This window comes from Puntigrus tetrazona, chromosome 17 (assembly GCF_018831695.1).
Source record: "Puntigrus tetrazona isolate hp1 chromosome 17, ASM1883169v1, whole genome shotgun sequence".
Classification (NCBI taxonomy): domain Eukaryota; kingdom Metazoa; phylum Chordata; class Actinopteri; order Cypriniformes; family Cyprinidae; genus Puntigrus; species Puntigrus tetrazona.
The window spans coordinates 13,712,304-13,738,828 of NC_056715.1; the positions used below are offsets into that span (position 1 = coordinate 13,712,304).

General features: G+C 37.5%; 1 protein-coding gene across 14 annotated transcripts in view; it reads left to right on the top strand.

Annotated features, from left to right (window-relative positions):
* Positions 1–26,525, top strand: part of LOC122361855 (gephyrin) — a 76,251-nt gene that overhangs the window by 39,142 nt on the left and 10,584 nt on the right. For 3 of the 14 annotated variants that reach the window (XM_043262926.1, XM_043262918.1, XM_043262923.1), the window contains 8 exons: positions 1,787–2,059; positions 2,282–2,398; positions 5,095–5,226; positions 14,438–14,479; positions 15,933–16,007; positions 18,859–18,921; positions 20,781–20,823; positions 20,931–21,068. In XM_043262926.1, the coding sequence (XP_043118861.1) occupies positions 1,787–2,059; positions 2,282–2,398; positions 5,095–5,226; positions 14,438–14,479; positions 15,933–16,007; positions 18,859–18,921; positions 20,781–20,823; positions 20,931–21,068 (883 nt within the window). The remainder of the gene's footprint in view (positions 1–1,786; positions 2,060–2,281; positions 2,399–5,094; positions 5,227–14,437; positions 14,480–15,932; positions 16,008–18,858; positions 18,922–20,780; positions 20,824–20,930; positions 21,069–26,525) is intronic. The other 11 variants (XM_043262922.1, XM_043262928.1, XM_043262925.1 and 8 more) reach the window with 8 other exon arrangements.

Genomic DNA, 26,525 nt, shown 5'->3' on the forward strand with positions numbered 1-26,525 from the left:
AATAAAATATGCTTTGGTGGAAATGTAATAAAATAATTGTTGAGTAAATAGTAGCAAAACAACACTTTAGCACTCATAATAGCCATTCTCTGAGCGCTCTGTTATATACAGTATTCATATTTCGAAATAGTTTAAAATATTTCTGTATGTACATTCAATTGTAATTCAATTGTCATTCACAATGCTTTTTGAGATTTTACTTTTTTCTCTTTAAAGCTCTCTTGTATTTTGTCTGGTTTTCAAATACTTACTTAGGCCTATGTGTTTGTTTTTTTTTACTTCGTAAGCGGGACAGTAGCAATCTTTTAAAATGTCAGCTTTTTATACTAATTAAAAAAAAAAGTGTTCGTTAAAAAAGTATTTTCGGCCTTTGTTTAGAATGTCATAACCATCCATATTTTAATAATACATACTTATTAATGTGACAAAAAGTAGTCTGAAGTTGAAGAAACACCTGTGTTTTAGATTTAGATTGTTACCAGATATGTTGAACCCAACAAGAGAAAACCGAGCCGGTTTTGCTTTGCATTTTGAAGTCAAGCCTTATCTCTGAAAAAGGGCTACGTCGTATTCTGCCCTTTTCTCGCGCAAACTGGACATGAAATATGTCCATCGGCTTTTACCAGTGATGTGGCTTCGCATCACGCGTCCAGTATTGGCATGTTCCTGTCTGGTCAGCATGTCTGAGTTTGCCCATCAGTCTTTCATTGAGCTCAGGTGCCGTTATTTCTACGGAGCAGCGTGCTCTTCTCTGGAGCGTCAGCGCACACACATGAGCCTCACCTTGCACCAGGAAGACAAAAATAGACCATCCCTACTTGCACCAAGAGGACATGAAGTAGCCTATGGACTTCTGATGTCTCCACACATTAATCTTCGTTTTAACTCTGAGTCACCAAAACGGAGAGATGCAACCACATCAGAGCTGCGGGGGGGAGGGAGAGCGCTCCGCTGCATCAACCCTCCCTGGATCGCTCTCCATCCCCGCTGCCATCCTCTCCTTCATTATTATTAATGTCTCTTGTCAGAAGTACTTAAGAAATGCGGTTTAAGAGCAATCGAGTTTGGCCACCTGTGTTAAGTTCACACGCTGTGTCCTTATCGGACTCGGCCCCTCAAAATGGAGGATGTCCAACTGTATTAGAAATTCCATTAAGTTAGTGTCAATAGGTTGGCCTGCATGTCATCCTATTAGGGGATTCGGATAGATAGTGGCCTGTTACGTTGGAGGAGAACAAGAGGGATTTACGGCGTAAAGACCTCACATTACTGCTAAACGGTACGCTCGAAAGCTTGAGGAGCTGGAGAACGTCGAGCTCTGAGGAGGTGCGACAGATTAATTAGTTTTTTTTTTTTGTTATTTTACCGTTCAAATCTTGAAGGACTCACTCCGATCAGATATCATTAAAGCACCAGAATGTGTAAAATGATAAATAGACGGAAAAATACCACTACAGTCAGGTTTCTTACGTCGGCGCCTGTGTCTGTTTTTAAAATAAAAATATGTTTCAGCAAACACGCATTTTGCTGTCATGGTTTGGTGTTGTGTTGTTGTTGTGTGTAGTTTAGTTTAGTTTTACCGGCTCTTTACCAGAAATCAGAAAGCTTGATAGGTATAGCCTAATAGGAACTGCCATCGAAGGCGGCGTGTTACTGAGCTAACAATGTACAACTCATAATAAATATAAATATAAATCCGATTTCCTCTGAGCTTGTCATGCGCATGTCTCTGTAGAATGGAGTTTGAGCGTATCTAAAAGATCTTTTTGGCTTTGTCTTTTCTCAGGAGTGCTTCCAGTTTATCCTGCCTGCTCTGCCGCACGCCATAGACCTGCTGCGGGACGCCATAGTGAAGGTGAAGGAGGTACACGACGCTCTAGAGGACCTGCCGTCCCCTCCGCCGCCCCTCTCCCCTCCACCCACCACCAGCCCGCACAAGCAGACAGAAGACAAGGGTGTGCAGTGTGAGGAAGAGGACGAGGAGAAGAAGGACAGTGGCGTGGCGTCCACAGAGGACAGCGGCTCCTCTCACATCACAGCAGCTGCTATTGCCGCCAAGGCGAGTGTCGTAATAATAGTAGTAATAATTCTGTTATGATGTAATTCCTAGTTTCTCAAACAAAACTAAGCGTTTTTAAGGTTGAAAAAATGACACCCTGCCCCTTTAAGACTCTCTATCATTGTTTATTGCCCTTGATGTTCCATTGAATCGTCTTTTGTGCTTTGCGTGTGCACGTGTCGAGTCTCTCGTCATGTTTATGCATCTCATGTTCATCATCAGAGCATGAAGTCTCATCCCAGTCATGCTGTTGTCATGGCGAAAGGTGGGCAGCCCTTGAGTGGCCTTATCCCGTCCACCTCCATTCCCTCCCATTTCACCTGCTCCTGCAGTGATACGGTAAGCCACACCCACTTTTCCATCCGCATTCACCTATCCGTCTATTCCATTGAACATCCCCTTCAAACATACCAATCAGTGAAAAACCGAGTTAATCATTAAAAGGTCATTGCTACTGTTATTGTAATAAAACAGGAAAGAGATGCACTGCTCCACATGTTACCATGATAATAAAACAGTTGCCATGCTAATTTGCTACTGTTAAAAAAAAGCTTGCACTGCTTGCCCTGCCTCCGGGGTCTTCTGATTGGTCACCAGTTCTAGAACTGCCATTTGATAACGTGTATAAGTGGAAAAAACGTAACGCAGTGTCTTAAAATCTTGCCCGTGTGTGAGACGCTTCAAAAGACTGTGTCTCAAATGTGTGTCTAAATAGAAAAAACTATGGAAATTAATGCACTGGAATGGAAAAACGCATTATGCGTAAACAGCTCCTTAGACTTACATTTTAATTTTTAGAAACCAAATAACATATAATAGCTCCATGACTAGCTTTTCACTTTATGCTATTAATTTACTATACATTTGTTAACCTTTGTGTATTTTTTTTTATTGTACAATCTTTTATATTATTTATATGATTTTACATTATAAATGTTATTTAATGTTACTTTTATCTGCAGCACAGAATGTAGCTTTCATATGATATAATTTTGTTATACCGTAAAATATTTTTTTTCTCCGTTTATTTCTTTCAAAGAAAAATAACATTTGTAGTCTCCTTCATTCTGAATGTTACACTAAATGATTACAGCAAACCTACTGACCAAAATATACCAAACTTGGCACCCCCAGGCCTAGCTTTTGTGACATTGCCAATAAATAAGACCCTGGCAACCGCCCACAACATGGACGAGCATGACTTACTTTCTCTCTGTAGCTTTCTATTGTGCGTTATATCAGTTTATGCTCCAGCAAGCAATATTTGTCTTGTTGTTCAGCTTTGCCAGGTCTTGTGAAGTTTTTTTTTTTTTTTTTTTTTTTCCTCTCTCTGATAACAAGAGGATTGAGTATATATCCTGTATTAGCTGTCTTTATATAGTAATTATAATGGGGTCATGCAGGTTGGCATTACTGTGTTCTCCACAGGGAGCGCTCGTAGCTCGAGTCTCACGGGAAGGCAGAGGTTGAGTCGAGTGCTATTATTAGCGCAGGGTTAGCTTCTGCGCTGGGTAATTAAAGCGCTCGTGGAGCTGCTCTTTCCTGTGAGGCCTTGATTTAGCCCCAGTGTTAATTAGCGCTCCGTTAAGCCCCAGCGTTCCTATGGAAGATCCCTGCGCTCTTCGCCCTTCTGCCCATCAGACTCCCGCTTAATCCCAGCACAGTTCTCCCAGACAGCATAGCTGCAGTTTGTTACTGCAAGAACACTCGCCTGCTGGATCAAAGGCAGCGAGACTCAGCCTGAATACAGTTACAAACATCGCTCTGTTTAGATAATAGCTTTTCAAATATTTGTCTGTGGAGGTTTATTAATATTTTCTGTCAAGATTGTGTGGGCTGCATTGCTTCTGTAGCAGTCAAAAGTCCATGTTAGACGAGGTTTAATGTAGTGTTGCGTGATTGTTTTATTGTAAGTAATCAAGATATTTGTGATTTGTATTTTTTAGTAATTTAGAGTAAATTTCAGATTACTGAAATATACAGTTCCATTTATAAATTTGGGATCAGTAAGATTTTTAATGTTTTAATGTTTATGTTTTTTTTTTTTTTCTTATGCTAATGCTAGTGCATTTATTTGATCAAAATACGTAAAAAAGGATTTTGTGAAATATCATTGCAATTTAAAACACATTTTTAATTTTATTATACTTTAAGTTATAATTTATTCCTGTGAAGCAAAGCTGAATTTTCAGCATCATTACTGCAGTCTTTAGTGCCACATGATCCTTCAGAAATTATCCTAATATGCTTATATTAATATTTATAATTATTGTTGGAAACAGTTGCTGCTTAATATTTTTTTGGGACCTGTGATACTTTTTCCCAGGATTCTTTGATAAATAAACAGTAAAAAAGAACAGTGTTTATTCAAAGTAGGATTTTTTTTTTTTTTTAAATGTGCAATACTATTCCGAAGTTCGTGGTCAGTGATTTTATTTTTTTAAATAAATTAATACTTTTATTTAGCAATTTATTTTGTTAAAATAATAAATATTTTTTTATTTTTAATAGTTTAATTTTTTATTTTTAATATTAAAATATTTAAAATCAAAGAAAAAAATCACCAAAAAAATATTTTATTTTTTTTTACAATAAAATCAGCATATTAGAATAATTTTTGGAAGGACACTGTGACACTGAAGACTGGAGTAATGGCTGAGAAAAAAATCACATAAATTATATTTTATAGTATATTAAGATAGGAAACCAAAATTTGAAATTGCTATAATATTTCACAGTATTAGTGTTTATTTTTTTAATCAAAGAATTAAAGTCTTGATGAGCATAAGAAACTCCTAATGAAAAAGCATTAAATATCTTACTGACCCCAAATTTGTCACCTTAGCTACGGTGCAGTGATTTGATAAAAATACAATTAAAAACAGTAATATTATAATATAGAAAAGCTGAATTATCAGCAGTCTTGCTGAATAAAAGTATTAATTTCTGTTACTGACTCCACAGCTCTGCAAGTGTAAAAACTGATTACTTTCAGCTCCTATCTGAACTGAACTGTCCCTGTCTTCTGTTCACAGATACCAGAGTCCATCATTTCACGAGGCGTGCAGGTTTTGCCGCGGGACACTGCCTCTCTCAGCACCACGCCCTCAGAGTCTCCTTGTGCTCAGCAGTCCCGCCTCTCCACCGCCTCCTGCCCCACCCCCAAAGTAAGACTCCGCCCCTTCTCGCTTGATTCACACCATACCTTCTCCCCTCAGCTTTCTTTTCCGTCATGCACTCCGTATCCTCCATGGCTGGATCCTCATCCGCTGCCACCTCATTGGCTGCTTGACGCACTGCTTTGCATTCCAGACAGCAGTGACTCTGCTTATTGGGCCGTGTGAGAAGAGAGGCGGGAACTCTTCGCTGGCTGAATTTTAAGTTGGGCCAATTTGATTTTTTTCCTCCCGTAACAGTTTGTTGTTTTAGATCCGGCAGTGTGGTTAGACGAACACCACGAGGGTCTATTAATTCAAAACTATTTTCTTTAAAGAAGCTCAGGAGCCGTTTTGGATGTTCTTTTTGCAACAGTTAAGTATCTCTAACTCGCGTTGTGTCAGCCATTTAGTATTTAGTTATACATCGTCATGCATACACTTCCATCTCAATTTTTGACTGAAAAATGATATTGGCGTGGCCGACCGTGCTGTAGAGTCATTCTTTTGTGCTTTTAATAACAAATCACAGTTTGTTTTCATACTGTGTGATAGTAAGTTACTTCAGTGTCGGCTCGTTCTAAACGATTTTTTAAGTTTTGAGTGAAAGTGTCGTGGTATAAATGTGTGCTTTGTGTTGTGGCCCTGTCAAAAATTGCATTTACTCTGGTGACAGAATACTGTTTTAATAGTACCGTTCGAATCGCAAAATGACAGACATGGCACCCTACACTTTTATTTAACGAAGAAAAAGAAAAAGTTTGCATTTGGGTCAGGACCAAATTAGAGTGTCTGTTTAGTTTATGAGATGGTCATACATGTGTATCTGTCAACAAGCTGTGAATAAGTGATTAATAGTGCATCACCAGCTTTTTTGTCTCCCTCTAGTGAACACAAGTGTGTATTACAACTGTTTTCTTTCAGCAGATCAGAGCGTTTGTGTGTCTCGGTGTCAGACTTTGGAAAGTTTATGACACAAAGCACTTGAAGTGTATAATGAAAATGTTTAGCTCTCTTTTTATCGTTTCTTTTTTTAGCATGTATGTGAAATGCCCGCGATAAGCAGAATTCCAGCAAAGTGCTCTAAGCTTTGGCTTTGACCTCAGGCTGGGTTTTAATTCTGCTGACTGCTGTTTTTTTGACAAGTGTCTGGCAGTTTGGCTTTAGTTGCTAAACAAGGGTGTCAGGTGGCACTTAACAGTTAGAGGCTACATGCAGTAAAGAACATGCTGAGGTGTGTGTGTGTGTGTGTGTGTGTGTGTGTATGTGTGTGTACTGTTGAACGGTGCACCTATCACATTGAGCAACTGGGAATTCGCAGACCTGATAAAATAGTCATTGCAAGTTCACAAATGTGTGGAAAATTTATGTGCAGTAGAAATATTGTGTGTGTGTGAGAGAGAGAGAGAGAGAGAGAGAGAGAGAGAGGGAGACACTGTGGTGGGGCCCCACATAAAAAGAGCCAAATTTATGAATGTTGAAATATAATGAGATCCTTTTTTCTTAATGCATGTTATTTGATTGTGAACAATTCATTCATGCACATTTTTTTTTTTACATTTAACTTTGTGTTTTTATTTTAAATCTCTAATCTTAAAAAAGACCTGTCACACTTTATAGAAAATGCATATCACGTACATAAAATACAGGATTGGACTCTTATCTTGGGACTTGAGGTGCCAGTCAAGGTTTAGTTATTGGCGTCCCCTGAGAACACCAGTGGAAATGGAAGAAGCGAAAGAATAAGTAAATTAACATGAAGGAGAAATAAGAGACAGTTCTTAGGCTTTGTTGCACTTAGTTTTGCAACAAAAAAGTAGTATTTCTCATTTATTATTTTTATTTTTTGGAGAAATGATTATATTTCAAATAATTGCTGTTTCCAGAGTTCATGCACAGAGTTCAACAAAGTTTTCCACAAAAAATATCTTTTGAACTTTTGAGTTTCCACAAAAACTTTAAGCACTACATCTGTTTTTGTACATTTAATATTAATAAGAAAGGTTTCATGCTCACTATTAGAATACTTTTAAATGATTGATACTGAAGGCTGGAGTGAATAAATACAAATAAATGGTCAAATATAGTAAAACAAAAGCTTTTCAATTGTAATAACATTTAACAATATTACTGTTTTTACTGTAATTTGATCAAATACTTGCAGCCTGATGATAATAAGTTAAATGGTTTTTCAGCCCCAAACAGTTTTGAACGTTAATATGTGTAATGTCATACATAATGCGCGATATTGTCTGTAACTGTGTCTGAATACTTTTTAGTTGTCTCTTTCCTTACGTAACACACTGCGTGAAATCAGCAGTTCTGGACAATCTACGCATGAATGCGTAAAATGCCGCTTATGTTCTGGTCAGCAAAATGGCGTGGCAGACAGCAGAGGCTAAATTCCACTTTCCCGTCCTCTCTTTCCTCGCCGACAGCTCGTCGGACGAGAAAGACTTTTAAAATCCTGCTGACACCGAAATGATGCTAAATGCTGAATCTTGACCATCTGGAAAAAAAAAAGACGAATCGCATTTCATCGGAATAACAATGCGGCCCAAATATTGCATGTGAAACGAAATTGGATTTGTGTGCGGTGCGAAAAGAGCATGTGATTAAAAACCTTTCCCTGGCATACATCATCCAAGACGACCAAAGGCAACACACACACACACACGTACACACACACACACACACACACACATATGCTCGCTGCATTCCCTCAGCACAACGTCCAGCTGTTACATAAGACCCTGTTTGGCTGTGAGCTCTCCATGCACGCTAAACGCAGAGGTAATAATGCATAATAAGTTTTCACACTCTCTCTCTCTTTCCCTCTCTTAACCCACTCGGATGCTTTGCCTGAGCCGATCTGATTTCAGAAAACGCGCTCTGTACCCGTACGCACAGCCGTCAACCCCGTTACGCCGTCTATCCCTCAAATCTGCGGTTGCACTTCCTCCAAATTTAGATCCCAGTGGTTTTTACTCATCCTCCGCTTTGCATGCTGTCTCTCTCCACCTCTTTCTCCCCTCCTACACTCTCTCTGGCTTCATGCGTGTCGTGTGTGTGTGTGTGTGTGTGTACGTGCGTGTCAGTGTGTGCACGGGAGACGTGCGGCATTCTTCTGTGTGTCGGGATAAAGCATGGTAAGCGCAGTCTTTCTCCGCTCTGATGCGTCACTCTGTTTTGTTCTACACGTGTCTGTTTTGGATGTGTGTGTGCGTGTGTGTGAGGGGTGTAGGTCGGTAGGGCTCCACGTAGAGGGATCGTGGGGCAGGAGGATTTCAGGGAGCGTGATCTACGGCGTACGGAGCAGCCACTTGGTTTCATAACAGCTGCAGTGGTCTGATATAGTATTACTGTGGCTTTTCTGAATGGAGGCTCCATTAGGTGCCAGTGTTTGTGGTGGATGTAGTTTCAGTGCTGTGTGTGCAGGTGCAGGCGCTTGCAGGGAGAATCATGTTGTTTTGTTTAGGACTTGTGAATTCATGTTTGTCTCATTCTGTGGTTTATTTTGCGTGGTGCATCTTGTGCAAGTGCATGTCTGTGTGGTGGTGGTGTTGTGTGCATGTGCGCTCATGTCCATAGTGTGTGTTTGTGTTTAGAGGGGATCTGTGTTATTTTACACACTATTTCATTAAGGCCATGCAGTATTCTTATGAGTTTTCAGCAGACATTTGATAATTTGGCTTTAAATAACTGTACTGCATAATATAATATAATATAATATCATGTAATATATAATATCATGTAATATAATATTGTAAAATGTAATATAATTAGTGCTGTCAAATGATTAATCGCGTTCAAAATACGTTTTTGTTCACACGTGCATGTACATATTAAATATATTTTATATAAATGTGTTTATATATTAAATATTTATAAAATAAATATATTTAAATAAATGTAAGTATACTATATAAATAAAATAAAAAATATTATGTATTATTATAATTATGTAATATTATATGTAAATATAGACATGTAAAAGAATGTAAATATTATTGAATATATGTGTCTTTTAATATGTCATTTATATATAATATATATATATATATATATATATATATATATATATATATATATATATATATATATATATATATATATATACATACACACACACACACACACACACACACACACACACACACACACACACACACACACACACACACTTTTTGGATACAATTATCCATTAATTAATCCCCAACAACAAAATAAAATATATTATTACTAATATATTATATCATTAGTAATGTATAATGTATCATGATACAATGATATTATTGCTATATTAGTTTACTGATATATGCTAAATCATGATGTTTTATTTATAGTCATACTCTCTGCTATACTATTTAGTCTTTGACTTGTAAACCAGTTTTAATAGATGGCACAGCTGGAGTACATCGATCGATTAGAATTCAGCACTGATGTTTTGAGATTTATAGCAGATGCTGTGAATGGATTGTTTTAATAATTAATACAGTGATTACCATAAACAGTCTTTGTGGCATGTCAAATACTTAGCCTCTAAATGTATCACTAGCGAAATAGTTAATTTCATTTGATCTGGGCATAAGAATGATTGAATAAAGATGAACGCTAGAGAGGCTGTGGCTGTTTCAAAAGACAATGTGGCTGTATTAAATGACAGCTTCTTCTCTATTCTATTCTATTCTATTCTATTGTTCGCATTTGGTGTAGTTTGCAACACATTTAGTAGAGTGACCCACAGCGTGAGACGTATGATAAAACAAGATAGAATCATTCCACTTGATCACTGGTGATTCCCAGCCTGTGTGTGATGTATAATACAAGATAACAGCGGTGTGAGATACAGACACAGAGATTCATGCTGAAGCTCACCCTGTGCTCGAGTGGCTGGAGTTGTGTGGATGCTCCGAGGGACAGTGTGTGTGTGTGTGTGTGTGTGTGTGTGTGTGTGTGTGTGTGTGTAGTGTGTTCACTGAGGCGAGTGTGTGGTGTGTTCACTGGTGTGTGCTTGAGGGGTAGGGTTGGCTAAGGATACCGCCTGGAGGGGCTTTCAGCTACGGACAGATATGGAGGAGACAAAAAAGAAACTGTAATTAGACAGCGGAGTTTATACTGAATTACAGGCACATCTTTCACCTACACATGCACGACGGGGTCTTAAAATAAAACCGCTTCTCCGTTAAGTCATTAATAGATTGTGCTGTGATTTTTTTTTTTTTTGGTTTCTGTTCAGTTGCTAAATAATTTGAGATATTTAAGGTCAAATAATATCAGTCAAATTTCTTGAGACTAACAGTTTTATGTTAATTTGTTGAATACAAACTAGTGCTGTGAAAGTTCATTTTGATTAATATAAAATAAAAGTTTACATAATATATGTTTTGTGCATATATATGTATATATATATATATATATATATATATATATACACATATGTATATATATGTATATATATTTTATATATATATTATGTATGTATATTGCATATATATATATGTAATATATATATATGTGTATATACGATACATAGTGATCATCCCTATCCCCTTGTTAGTGGAGACTTGTGGGAGCAGAGCATGCACGTGTCAACAAAACATTTTGGCATAAGTTAAATATATTAAGTTTCTACAATATAAAAAAACATATATTGTAGTTGCTTTGCAATGATTTGTATCGTGGAAAGCTCTATATAAATACATTTATTCATATATACATCATAAATAAAGTACACACTTATATCACGTAAACCAAAACTTTTATTTTGAATGTTATTAATTTGGATACAAATTTTTGACAGCACTAATACAAACATACTGAGAAAAGCCAATTTTTTTGGTTTGTTTTGTCATCTAGGCAATACTGTTTTTTTTCCCATGTTTCCTACATTTAAAAAAAAAACAAAAAACCCTGGCTTTGTTTTGATGTGGGAAAGCTTTGGTGAATATTGAATGCTTTTATGCTATTTGCATCAGACTAAGTTTAAACAGGGCGGACCTTCTTTATGAATAATGTGTCACCCTAAAATGTTTAAATATTCTACCACTTAGAATAAGTGCCAGTAAGCACTTCAAGGTTTAAACATACTGCACACATGCTTAGATTGCATGTGTTGGTTTAAGGGATATACCCAGGCTTACTCTTTCTGGAAGTGCAATAAATGGACATTGACGGTCCAGTGACCCTTTGCCCCTGAGCCCGCTCCACCCCCTCCTCCTCTTTCTGTTCGATTGATGAATGGAGAGGAGATTGAAGATCAGGTGAAGGGGAGAACAGGCCTTTACGCTTGCTGTGCCGATTACTACACGGCCCTGTCATTGAATCTGACAGCTGTGTGACAGTTGCGGAAGAGATACATATTGTATCTGGCAGTGCCTCTGCATTTAATTTTTTTATTAATGTGTGTGTGTGTGTGAGGTTAAATGCTGGTGCAAGACATCAAGGACAAATAGCGGTGTGTTACAATCTCCACCTGTGTATTTCAAAATGTGTTCCAGTTCTGTTTCCATTTACATGGTTCGTATCTTCACATTCACACATCAGTCCTGTTTGGTCATTCTGTGTGGGTTCTGATGCACACGTATACGTGCTCTGACGCATTAGCGGTCTGTTAAAGCAACCATTTTCTAATTTTGGATGCAATCTTAAACTCAAAGTGAGTAAACTGGCGGTTTTTGTTACTGTAATAAATAAAAGTTCATCATTTGACAAATACCAGCCTTATTCACTCTTTTCTTCTTCAGAGAGGGCTGAGTTGCAGAATACTGAATGTTATAAACGTTGGGAGTCATGTGTTAATGTGTTCATGGTTGTGATATCATAACCATGTTTTTTTTCTTAATGACCTTTTTGTAGCATTTCCATTTCCATTGTTTGCTCTCTTCACATTTCTCTTCACATTTCCATTACGTTTAGCTACATTTAGCAGACACTTTTATCCAAAGCGACTTACAAATGAAAAGTATAAATATTGGTCTAAAAGGGATAGTTTATATAATATATATATATCTGGACAAAATATATGAAAGAAAAGTCACAATATAATATATATATATATATATATGTTATGAAAGTATTATTTATTCAACCTGTCAACATATTATTTAAATATACTATATCCTCTTTATATTTGTTTAGATTGATGAATGTCAATGAGACTTTGACCTCTCATCAGGTATTTTGGGGAGCAAACAGGCCTGTCAGGGTGCCTTTTTGTGCATTACACATGCCTTGTCATTGAATCTGATAGTCCAATTTTTTCCTCTTGTGACAGTTCTTGAAGAGATACATATTGTGAGATTTGGCAGTGCCACTGCATTTAATTTTCTCTATTAATGTCTTGAGTGTGTGTACACAGATTCAAGACAATGTGCAGAGGCAGCAAGCACATCCAGAACATAACAGAGCCTCCTCATGTTTCACAGTAGGGACAGTGTTCTTTTCTTGACCTGCTTCATTGAACATGCTGTTCCAGTTGGCAAAACTTCGATTTTTGTCTCATCTGTCCACAGGACATCCCAAGCTTTGTCAGTCCTGTTTGGTCATTCTGTCGTTTTCAACAATGGGTTCTGATCCACGGATGGTGCGATCTGCACTGACATGAGCAAAGTCTGAATCTCTTTAGAAAGCAACCATATCTTAGAGATGCAATCTTAAACTCAGGAGGTGAGTAAGTCCCATGGATCTTAAACTTTAATATGTACTGTAATAAAAGGAACATCATTTGACTTATACCAGCCTTATGCTTGTCTTTTCTTTCTTCTTGAGAGGGCTTTGTTGCAGGTCCATGTGAATGTAAAAACACAGTGATTACCTGGAGCCATATATATGTGTTACAAGGTTGTAGACATGTGATGCTAATTAGTGATATCATGAACCATGTCCCTTTTCACATTAATGACCATCATTTTTGTCCATGCCTGTTTAGCATTTCCATTTCCATTTGTTGAAGCTCTCTTGAAAAACAATGTTGACTTTCTTCACATTTTCCATTTTATTTAGCTACATTTAGCAGATAACATTTTTTATCAAACGACTTTCAAATGAAAAGTATAAATATTTTGTGTAAAAGGGATAGTATATATATATATATATATATATATATATATATATATATATATATATATATATATATATATATATTCCATTATTTATTCACTGTCATATTGTTTAAAACCCACATGACTTTCTTTGTTTAAAGGGATAGTTCACCCAAAAAAGGAAGATTCTGTCATTAATTAGTCAGCTTCTTGTCGTTCCAAACACGTAAAACGTTCATCCACAGAACAAAAATGTAAATATCAGAGAGTTATCTGACCCCTCGTATGCAACAATACAAACTTGAATTATCTTAGATCCAGAAATGTAGTAAAAACATTAGTAAAACCTTCCAAGAGAGTATCACAACGTTACGCATACACGCACTTCAACGTATTTGGCGTTACATCTAGGGAAAGCGTACGCGTGCATTGTGATACTCTCAAAAATGGCAAAAAACGTAAGTCAGGGGTTGAGTACATTTTTTTTAGTTTTCTTTGCCCAAAAAAGTATTCTGCTAGCGTTGAGCCTCTCGTGTTACTGATGTATTTACTACGTTTCTGGATTTCAGTTGTGTTGCTGTCTATGGAGGATCAGATAGCTCTCTGATTTCATCAAAAACATCTTAATTTGCATTCCGAAGATGAACAAAGGTCTTGCGTGTTTGGAACGAAATGAGGGCGAGCAATCAGTGGCAGAATTTTGATGTTGGGTCGAGCTAACGCTTTAATGTGCCACGACAGATCTCGTCGGTTTTCCCTCGGAGCTGCTCCCGTCGGTTTTGCGCTCTGCTCCATTCGGATACTTCGCTCTCCACCCAAAAGCCGACACGTTCTTCAACGTTTCTCCTTTTGACTTCCATGGAAAAAAAAAGAAAGTCATGCGGGTTTGGAATGACATGCAATTGAGTAAATAATGACAGCGTTTCGATCGACTCTGCTTGTTTGGAGTGAGCGATCCCTGTAAATAATCGGTTGCATGTTTCTGTTTGTAGAGGTCTTGACAGTTGCGTCCCGTCAAACCGACAGTGGGGTTGCTGCGTTCTGGTGTCCTGAATGTGTTTTGGCCAACACTTTGCCCGTGATCGCCTGTAATGACGGGAATGCTGTTTGTATGTGTTTCCCTTTGCTTGTGGCTGCGGTGTTAACCCTCCTCTTCCCTGTTCCCTCTCTCCCTGCACCAGGCCCGGCTCACCTCCTGTTCATCCACTTATAGTGTCACAGAGGTACAGCATGTTTTACACAGCGCCGTCCATCACCCTGCGACTAACCACGCCCCTCTCAGAGACTCGGCCAATCATTGCTCACACACCTCACACGTGCACAGCTCATCCCTGTAAAGCAAGTCTGTCCCATCGGTTCATTTATTTAACCCCAAAAAAGCCTTGTAGTATGTTTTGTGTGTTTGTGTGTGCCCTACAATTCATTAGTTTCTCATGAATTCTGAACTTTTTAAGGATTAAGTGACACGGAAAACATTAATTTGATAAATGCATAACATCATATGTGCCGTATCTTTCATAATTGATGTAAACATTTAAAGCTGCTGTAAGCAATATGAAATGAAAAATATGATTGTATTATTATTCATGCATATTTCATAATTATAACTTATATTATACAACTAATTATTTTACAATTCTAATATTATAAGTTATTATTATTATTATTATTTCCTATTAAGTTTTCATTATTGTAATATTTAAAAAAATTATTTATTACAACTTTATAGATAATGTAATACGAAAATGTTAATGATACGTCATACTTTTTAAAATTAAAGTAACATTTTTTTTTTTTTTTTTACATTGGGGTAATGAAAATTATTGTATTTATTTTAGCACTGTCAAATGACTAATTGCATCCAAAATGTTTTTTTGTACATATGTGTGTGTGTGTACGGTGTATATATAAAAAACAGACATGCATGTATATATTTAAGAAAATTCATATATAATTTATATGACTATAAATATATACTTATATGTGTAAATATATAAAAATATATATGCTGTGTGTGTGTCTCTTTATATATGTACATAATAAACACACACCGTACATACATTATGCAAACAAAAACATTTATTTTGGATGAAATTGATCAATGGACAGCACTATTTAATTTATTTTTGAGTGAAATCAAGACCTGTGCTTGAAGGGTTTGACCAGTTTCACACTGGGAGGGTGGGTTTTTGGAATGAATGTTTGAAGGCACGGACGATGGTGGCAGAAGTTAGCATGATGTCTAAATTGCTCACAGCAGCTTTAACGAACACCTAACACACCCTCGCTCCTCAAGACTCAAAAAATAGTACTTTTTTTTTTTTTTTTTGCAACACTTCCAGTTTCATAAAGTTGGAGGGGTTATAGAAATGAGCTTTAACAGAATACCAAGCGCTCATTATCCACGGAAGCCTCCTTTGTTCTTGGGAAACCAGGTGAAAGATCAGCGTAGCACACAGAGACACGCTGCAGCTGCTTTGCTCCTCTTTGGTTGCGTAGTAGTCGTGGGATTATTTTGCTGTTATGACTTCGCTTGATTCCCCCTCATGTTTTTCATATCGGTGTTAGATGATCTTTAGAGTGTGTGTTTGTGACCGTGTCTATTGTGAAGTGTGTTTGTGTTTGTTGACGGGGAAGGCTGTATCAGGTGAGTTACTGTCCTGTGGCTTCCTCCAGGCCTCACGGAGAGAGTTCAGGGCTCACCTGGATGAGGTCATCACGCTCAAGTCAAGGTACTCTACCTTGGACCAGGTAAACAGATATCCCTTTCTCCCCTAATCTTCACAAAAATCAACACTCAGGCAATCACACATACTGTACAACATGCACTGAAGTCTTCCCTAAAGAGTGTTGCACGCGGCCCACAGCCTATTGATGTAGCATCAGGGCAGCTTGTTTTGTTTCCTTGTCTTAAACGATCTCTGCCTCTCTCTTTAGCTCTGTTCCAAAACCTAGTCGGTAAGCTGTCTGTCAACTGCAGGAGTGACTAACTTCGACTCGAATCACATTGTTTGGTTAGATCAAATCATTTATAGGGCTATTTCTAAACAAAATATGCCTATTTGGCAACCTTGAATACATTTTTCCCTGAAGAATTTGTTGCAGTATGAGAATATAAATACGCATGCATGTATATATTTAAGATATGTTATATACGGTGTGTGTGTTTATTTCTATTATATATTATATATATATATATATATATATATATATATATATATGCATAATAAATATGCATAATAAATATACATAGTACACACAAATAAATGAGGCAAACAAAAACTTTGATTCTGGATGCGGTTAACTGCAGTTAACATGAATTTTAAGTTGGTTTCATGTTTTCATTCCTTAAAAATTGTGGAAAAAGATATATAAAATTACTATGTAACTTAATGCTATTAATATTAAAACAGGATCATTTTTCTTTATTTTAATACATTCAGTTTTAGTGCATTCATTACTTCCCTTTACCCACTGCTCATTGTACAGTTAGGTTAGTGAATTGCTTGTGTGAAATAAGGTATAATTATATTAAATTAAAGTATATATTATTATAATATTTAGTTCAATATTTAAAACATCCCGTGATGATTTAATATGCGTTTTAACTCAATACTTTTCAGATTTAAGCAATTTCAAGTTTTGATATTAATCACGTTATCTACAAAATATCTGGCAATGAACTATTTGAATGAATAAATATGATTTTTATCTTTATAATCATTCTGCCTACCTTTCGGAGCAGCTTTCGTGCTGAAAGTGATTTGGTTTCGCTCACAAGGTTTTGGAAAAGAGCCTCTCTTTCCCCCTCTCTCTCTCTCTCTCCTCATCCCTCTTTCCGAGCTAATAAAATGGCTCACCAGCATTACAGCTGTTAGTTCCCATACTGTCTTATCTGTCATTTCTGATTGGTTAATCACAGAGCGGAGTTCCTCTTATTGGGCCTGACACTCACTTGTTATTAATTCATTCCCCATTGCTGTTCCCCAATTACTCCATCTTCATTTCAGTGGTCAGGGATTAACTCTCATCTGCCTGTATGCTGACACATGGTCCCCCACCCCTTGTGTGTGTGTGTGTGTGTGTGTGAGGACGTGTCTGTTTGTGAGCGTGTGTTTTCAGTCCACTGAGTTCTTTGGTCCGGCTCTGATTTAAAGAGACTTGACGTCTCTGCATTGCTTTCGTTGCCTCCGTCCATTCCTTCAACCCCTCCTGTGATCACTGGTTACCTCTCATCTCCACTCTGAGCTCATTCTGTCTGTTGTTTGATGAAAGGAGGTTAGATGTACAAATAGTAGGAGGGGAAGAAGAAAAAGTGCCAAGGATGTATGATTTTCTTCGCCTGTACTAACAGGACTGGGTCAAAAATGGCTGGTTAACCGCACACTAGCAGCCTTAGATCTGCGTTTTTGTGTTATTGTGTAAATCTAACGAAATTGGTCTTTTTTTATGGTTATATACAATATACAAATGTGTTTTCAAGATTTTTTTATTGTTATTTATTTACATACTGTAGTAAATCTAAATCACTGATTCTTTAGTTTTACCATTATTATAATCAAAATATATAAACAGGACTATTTTTAGACTAAATGTAATCAGGGTTAATCTATTGGCATTTTTAGTGCGTTTTTAGTACATTTCAGTTTTAACTGAAACCCATTGCTTTTCTTATGGAAAAAAAATAACCTGGAACAACTTTAAAGTAAAATTGGGTAAAATGCGTTAATTGTCTTAAATAAGTGATTAATATTTATCGCCTGATATTTTGATATGCATTTTCTTCATCGTTCGTTAATTTGCTACGATAAACTTATAGTTCAGATAACCTGGATGGATTTAAATAATAACTTTTAATCTAGTAAAAAAATGATAATGTGTTATGCGTAAAATATATACAGGGCTTTTAATAAACTAAACATAAAATGTGGTACATTTCAAAATTATATTATAAATATACAATTATATTTCAAAAATGTTGTGGTTTAATGCACTGAGTACTGTATTCAGTACAGTTTAAAGTGCAACTAACTGACATTACGCTATTAGATAATGTTTCTACAGCATTAAATTAAGAATAGTTGTTATGGTACCATCTGTCGGTATGTCTTCTTGGCCATCCATTCCTTCATTTACCAACACATCCGTTCATTCAGTCCCCTCAGATTTCGAATGCAATAATGTAACCTACAGAGTCTGCCCTGCCTTGGTGGCCGTTAGCACACTGACACGGTCTTTTTCCGGTGTCTTCTAAAACCTCACTGGAACAGAAGTGCCGTACGTAGCGCGTGATTTCGCTAACTGTGCAGAGTGACATTGTGCCTCACGCCACTCCTCTTCCTCGCTAACCTGTGCTACCTTCCTGGCTGCCCGGCATAATGCCCGCCCCCCCTCTCCCAAACATTAGCGTCAGGACCGAATGACGGCCAGTCTTCACCTCTCAGTGCTCATCCGTTGTCATCTCAGCTTGTTGTGTGTAAACCGAGCGAGCGCTGTCTCAGAAAGCCTTTAAAACTCATTTGGTTTTCTTTTTTTTGGTCTCCCAAAGCTTCTCCTTTGCTCTGTCTGTTGTAAACCCTTTTGTTTCTGTTCATTGCCAAAGCTCCACTCTAGGCTGGAGGGGCTCAAAGATGATCGCAGGAACCATAGGACCTTCGACTCGCGAGTAACTATTCCCAACCCACGCAAAAAAAAGGAGCTGCTTCCATCCGCAAACTCTGCTTTGCGTCAGGAGTCCAAACTCCTTGCTTTACACTCTTCTTCTCTCTCCTCGTCTCCGTTTCTTTTCTTCTCTCTCATTATCTTGTTTGTAGACGTCGCTCTTTCTAATGCTCTCTTTGTTTTATTAGCCGTTTGGTGTGTTGGAGTCTCTTGTGGACATTGAGTTATGTTTCTTAGATCTTTTTTTTTTCTCCTGTTTTTCTGTTCCTTTTAAGTTTTATCTCCATTTAGATGCAGTGTTTTATTGCTGTTTGCTGTATGTGAGCTGCGCCTCATCGTTTTCTTCTTCCTCTTCCTCTTCCTGTCCTTTCCTAACTCTCTCTCTCTCTCTCTCTCTCTCTCTCTCTTTCTTTGCTCTGTGTCGATCATTGATTTGTCGTGTTGGTGCTAGTCTGTTGTAACTGGATCGTGAGTAGAAAGGATTTGGGACTTGCTTGTGTGTCTCCCCCTATAGGCCAGGGGCATTGCGTCTCAGCACGAAGGACACATAAAGGGCTGTTTTTAATGCTTTCATGCAGTAAATCAAAGACTTAATATCTATAAACTTCCGTCACTATAGCCTCAAGTCAATGTGTATTTTTGCATGGAATTTGATTGCCCTCTCATACCATTACTCTTGGCCTAAGGGAACTCCATACTTTATGATACTTTGTATTGGTAGATTCCACAGTTACAGCTGAATGTATAATCAAATTTGCTATTATTATTATTATCTTAAAACATTCATGGCTCATTTGGAAAGAAATTCAGCTTAAAAGGGTTCAAAACGAAACTGGATGGGAGGGAGTGCTTGAATTGTGTTCCATCGTATGGAGCTTCTAGCTGTTAAAGTCAACATGAAATCAGAATTCTCAATATATATATATTTTTAAATAAATTCTTCATTCATATTATTAAAATATTACTATATTATATATATATATATTTTTATTTCCGTGAACGTATTTATCCTGATTATTTTGACATTGTTTTAAGCTACTTTTGTAGATAAAGAAACTTCAAAAAGATTACATCAAAAATATCAAATACATTTGAAAAACAATCCGTTTGGGGAAAAAAAAAAAAAATATATATATATATATATATATATATATATATATATATATATATATATATATATATATATATATATATGAGATCGAGACCCTTTTAGGGTTGAACCTCCACGTTTAATTTAGAAGCAGACAGAAACCTAATTTTTGTATATAGTACACTCGCATTTCATAATATAGTCAATTTGTTATGGATAAAAGCAAGTTTTAAATAATAATTTTTTTAAGCAGTAAAAAAAAAAAAGGGGCATACCAAGTTTCACAAGCTAAACTATTTCATTTTGAGGTCACTAGTTTGACACGAAGCGCCTACGTTTTTCATTCTAAATGAATATTCAGTCTGAGATGCATCACATTACAGCATTAAAATGTTTCATGTTGACTTTAATGTCTGTTATATCTGCAATCGGGTTGTTTTGAATGCTAGAATGCTACCATGACACAACACTTTCCAGATTGCTACAGCATTTTTGTCAAGACCATGATGATAATGATAATAATGGCAGTAGGACTGAAAATGTTGTTTTCAGTTTGTTTGTTTTCAAGCTAGTTTCTTTTGGTTGTTTTGTCTGAATGTGTAGATGATCATCCTGATCTTTATGAATCCTGTCAGTGGAATGCTAACTCTCCTGGACGGAGGATGGGGCTCCTTTTGTGCTCTAACTCATGTCTTTCTGTCTTTCTTTTCCCAATTCCTTTCTCTCTCTCTTCCTCATTCCCTCTCATTCTGTCTCTCTCTCTATATCTGTAGGTGCAGTCACGATGCAGCAGCAAGGAGAACATCCTGAGAGCAAGTGGGTGACCGATTGTGCATTATCGTGATGTGTGTGTGTGTGTGTGTGTGTGTGTGTGTGTGTGTGTGTGTTTAAGAGCGTGTTTAAATTCTCACTCTTTGTCTCAGGTCACAGTGCAGTGGATATCACCAAGGTAGCTCGGAGACACCGCATGTCCCCGTTTCCCCTCACTTCTATGGACAAGGCCTTCATCACTGTGCTGGAGATGACTCCTGTCCTGGGTACAGAAATCATCAACTACAGAGGTAAGACCCTTGTTTGCTCATGCCAGACTAAACTAGACCCAGGTGAACCACATGAACAAAATATGTTCACAAACTAGGGATGTCAAAGGTACTTGATGGTAAATGGTAAATGTAATCAAAACCGTTTTTATAAAATATTTTAAAAAGCTTGATCTTGATCAAGTTATTGGTAAACGTGAACAGGTGGAACAAAATAAGAATATGTCAAAATATGTGCTTTAGGACTCGTAAGGTAAATTCAGGTAATAAACGTGCAGCTACCTGTAATATTAATCAAACGACAATATTAACGAGTGACTGAATACCTTCCTATAGTGTTAAATGAGTTCTCTACAATCAAACATGAACAAAATCAGTATTAATGTATTCAATTTAAGTTGTTCTCTGAAAAACAGTTTGTACAGCATCAAGGAAAAATGAATAAGTGTCAGAATTAAAAACATGAAAAACAAAACTCATTGCGATACGGTATTGTATACTGTTAATGCAGGAGTTTAATCATGCATGTTTATGTATTCAAAATAAAAAAAAGACTCCAAAATCTCCAAAATCAGCATTATTTATGCCATCATTCACCCTTATGTTGTTACAAATCCATATGACTTTCGTACAAAAAAATAAAATAGAACAAAAAAAGCCATAAACACCCTTAAAAATACTCCGTATGACTACTTGTGAAGAACACGGTGAAGAATATCCTGATATAGGGACACAGAAGACACGTGCTATCATGAATAACTTCTTTTGTTCTCCACGGAAGAAACATCATATGGGTTTTGAAAGACACAAGGATGAGTGAATAATGATTTTTTATGAACTGTCTTTTTGACACGAAGTACTTTCCTTCAGATTGTACCAAAATGAATTTTCATTGGCTGTTGGACTGTGGTATATATAGGCCAGTAAGTGCTGAAGGCATATAGTCACCAAGCTCTTTGCTTTGCAGGCTTTCAGCTTTTGCCTTTTTCATCTTCCATGCCTGTAGCTCCTCATCTGTCACACATCTGTTCGTTTGTTTCTTTCACCCCATCGTCTTTCCATGTTTTTAGCTTTAATCTTGTCACTCGTTCCATCCGGCCGTCTTCTGTTGTTTTTTTAACTCGCCGAGTTCTCTGAAGCTTTGATGCCATTGTGATCATCCGAAGACAGATCCTGTGGTCAGTTTCCACGCGAATCCAGCTTTAAAGGCCTTCTTTCTGAATTTCCGCGAAAAGCAATGGAAAATTTTCAGTTACTCATAGTTGCTCGATCCACATGAACATCAGGAGCGGTCCAGTTCCACTGGTTACATCCCATAGTTTTTTGTTTACTTTACAGTCGGCTCTCTGACACAGCCCATGCCGTTCTTTTTGATGGCTCTTTAGTTTTTCATGGCCATCACTAACAGGGCAGCCACCCTTGCATGTGGATGTGAATTGTGGCACCGAGACGCAGGCTTTGAGCTGGACGTTAATTTCGGTCCATGTGGTGGGGGATAGCGGGATTGCCCATGTGGTAGTTAAATGTGCCCAATGCGTCTGGCAGGGCCCAATGCAGGTGACTTGGCCCCTCCAGCACGAAAAGGCGTCTGGCGCCAGAGTGGCTCAAGTTGGCGGAAAATTCCTCTCTGCACTGGCGCCGAAGCAAAGGCAGAGAGGAGAGCCCTGGCCAGTGCCGCCCACACCCCAAAGTATTACACAGGTCAGTGTGCACCATTACCCAGCACCTTCATGTCCGGCGCACATCTTCGAGCATGCCCGATGCTCATCTGGCCCCAGTAATGTGTGGAATAGTCATCCATGCCACAGCGCCATTTCACCTCCAGACCAGCAGGGGGGGGTGGGTTTCGATTGAGAGTTTTTCGCAAACGTTGACAAGAGGGTGGGAAAAGAACCTCATGTTAAGGACTGTTATAAGTATGGCTGAATCACAGTTTGCATACTTGTATGCAAAGTCACGTACGAATAGTTGCAAAAATGTAGCCGTCGATTGTAGGCGGGTACGATATTGTGACGAAAACCGCATCTTGTGAACCATCGCAAACAAATCCACTTGCATTGCATTTAATGATTCATCCAATTAGATACAGTATGCCACTCAGGCATCTTTTGACACATAAATACATATTTTTATGCGACAAACTATTACGGATAGTATGTCGAATTGGGATTCAGCTTATAAGAGGCAAGTGATTCACTGGAAGCTTTTTGTTTTCCTTGAGCTTGTTCCACTGATTTAAACATGTCATGGTTGTCATTAATAGTCAAAGAACAGAATCAAGTTCCATGTTTGGCTTTATCCATTTGGTTTATCCATGGAGAATGGCCTAGTTTGGAAGAGCTTTGTTCTCATTTTTTTTTTTGCTTTCCAGTTCATTTGCCCACGACTGCTGCTATGGAAGCCAGTGAACTCTTAAATCGTGACGCGTGACGCAATGGTTAGAGAAGTCAGGGTGAAAAAACCAACAGAAACTCCCAACCTAAAGCAAACATTCAATACGCAAACTTTTCTGACATCACCTCACAAAAGCCACCGGCACCTCAAACACTGTGCCTTTAATCTATCAGTAACCATGTGTAGAGCTTCGCTGTTTCCTGACAGATAAAAATGATGAATTTTCAGCTCAGCGCGAGCAAAAGGAGGGCAGGTCCAGATCAGCGTAAATAGAGGAAATATCCTCACCCAGCCAAGTAATGTCACTCATAAATTTTTGAAATGCGTTGTTCATACAACAAGATGGGTGTAAGTTATGAGCAGCTGTCTGTTTTAAAACCTCTCTCTGTCACCTCGGTTAATAAAATGAATTTAAAACGTATAAATGGTCTCAGCCTTGAAGAAGATTGGCCATTTAGAGTATGCTGAGGTGGAACTGTCTGCTCCGCTGGAGGTTGATGTACAAGTAAGAGTTTCCGATGCACCAGTATAAATTACCAATAACCAATACCGTGGGTTCGCAGATATTGCTGTTTAAATTAATTACCATTCAAAAGTTTTTGATAGAAGTCTCTTTTGCGAGGAGACTGAATTTATTTGATCAAAAATACAGTTAAATGTGTAATACTGTCAAGTATTATAAATTGTTTTGTAAAATAATTAAAAATTATTTCCAGCAGCCATTACTCTGGTCTTCAGATACTTAGTAATTAATCTCAGTGATTAATATAAAATGCTCAAAAATCATTTCTTATTAATATCAAAATGAAAACATTTGGGCTAATAGTTTTTTTTTTCAGGATTTGTTTGATAAATCAGTAGCATATAGTTGTCATATACGATAGCTTATTTTTCAGTTACAGAAACATTTCTGTCCCTTTTTATAGAGGCTCAAAAAACGAATAATTAATTGTTTTAATTTTACAATCACGGTTGTTGTTTTTTAACATGTTTAGAGGTTTATAAACGATATTTAAAAAAACCATTAGTATTTAAACCATTTTAAAAATATATTTTTGTACTTTATGTATAATGTATTTTATAACAATATTTTTTCCCCCTCAAAATGTTTATTTATTTGACTTTTATTATTTTGACTTTTTTAATTTGACTGTTATCATTTAGGTTTGAAACGAATCGAGTGCAAGGAAGCATAAAGATTACATCACCTTTAGAATTAGTTTGAGCAGCCCTGTTTTAGCGTTCATTTCAGACGACAGCATTTGGTATGGACTTCAGGCTTACATGTGGTGTCTTTACGGGCCTGTGCTCGGCTCTGTTGAGTAGGTCTGGGCTTGTTGTATTGTAGCTGCAGGGAATCGTTGCAGTTTCACGGTGACTGGGTTGTCAGCGCTCTGTGATGCGCGCTTGTGTACTCATCTCTGTGTGTAGATAACACCGTACCCATCTGTTTGATCTCCCAATCCAGACACGCGCTATATTTAGAGCCTCGTCAGATGTGCTGTTTTAGAGAAATAAGTCTTTTCTAATCAGCCTCCAACCGAGGAGAGGCCTCATTAGCATCAGCTCGTTCTCTCTCTCTCATTCGCGTGCTTTATCTCTACAAGAGCGCCTTTGCACTCTCTCGTTCTTTTCTTTTTCTGTCTCTCTTTATTCTCTCTCTCTCTCGCGCGCGCGCTTTCCTTCTGGCTCTCCCCGATCCTTTATTCCTTCCCCTCTTTCTCTCTCTCTGTCTGTCATCTCCCTTTTCTCTTCTTCTTTTCGTGTGTGGGAGGGCGCTTGTTGCTCCCCCAAGAGATCTCAGGCTTTGTGTGCGAGTGTAAGTGTGTGTTCGCATTACACTGTGCGTTTGGCGCTCAGAGGAAATGGCACATCTGTGTTTCAGGGCACACTCCTATCCACCTTTATTTAGACTGTGTGCAAATTCCCACGCTTTCATATGAAAGCATGAAATGTTTGAAACTGACCACTGACGTATGCGCTTCATAAATACATTCCTGGACGTATCGCATTGTGCGAAATCTTAAGTACAATAACGTTTGATAAACAAAAAAGGAAATCAAAGATGGTTTTCTAGATCTTTTTATGGGTTGTTTTTTCGTAGCTGCATGAAGCAAAGCAAACTATTTTGTAGTAATGTGCACGTATACAAGGTTATCAAGTTTGTCAGTTAGCAGCTAAATGACTACTGTATGCAAAGTTAGCTTTATATGAGCTGTAAAAACACTAAGATTTCAATTGATGTATTAAGTTCAGCAAAGTCAACTGCAGATGCGGATATCCTTTCAGTACCATGCTTGCAGACTCTTCCAGTGTGGAGAGCAACTTACGGCCTGCATCTCCGTTTATAAAACGGTTAGTTTCATTCCTGGATTCTGATTGGTCAGCAGCCGATATATACCATAGATATATCCTGCCATAGATATATACTGCTTGGATATATCCATGGCTTCTGCTAAGAGCTGATTAGCGTGATATATTTCACTGATATAATGGCAAATTCCGCAATTAGAGGAAATGGTAAATAAGTTTTGAAAAAAACAATAACAATCATTCTTTTTTTAAAGGATATACTAAAATTTTAACTGAATAGGGATGTTATTTCACCATTTAAGAATTTATATCTTTTTCTGCAGATAATGGTGTATTTAATTGCTCCTGCATAGTAGCTTGAATACAAGTTTAGCCGGATTGTTAGTTAGCGGTATGCTAAATTTATCTTTACCTTACAAACTTAGAACATAAAATAGCTTTTGATTGTGTAATATATGTCATTAACATTCTTTGTGATATTTTGTTTAGGGATGCACCGATATTTCGGTCGCTGAAAATGATCGGCCGAAAATGGCTATTCTGCGTAAAAGTGGCTGAAAATGGCTACTTTTGGCCGAAGGAGAATAATACACGGCGTGCCCTTGTCATTGTTTGATGCCCTGCTCAGTATTTCCCTCGATGAATGTGTTTCCGCTCTTATAGTAGCCTGCCGCTCATGCTCAAAGTCCTCTCAAATAACAAAGCTCAAAAAGCAGTCCACTTAAATAACGCGCCGACAAGAATTTCTCTGTTTTATTGTTCCTAACATGC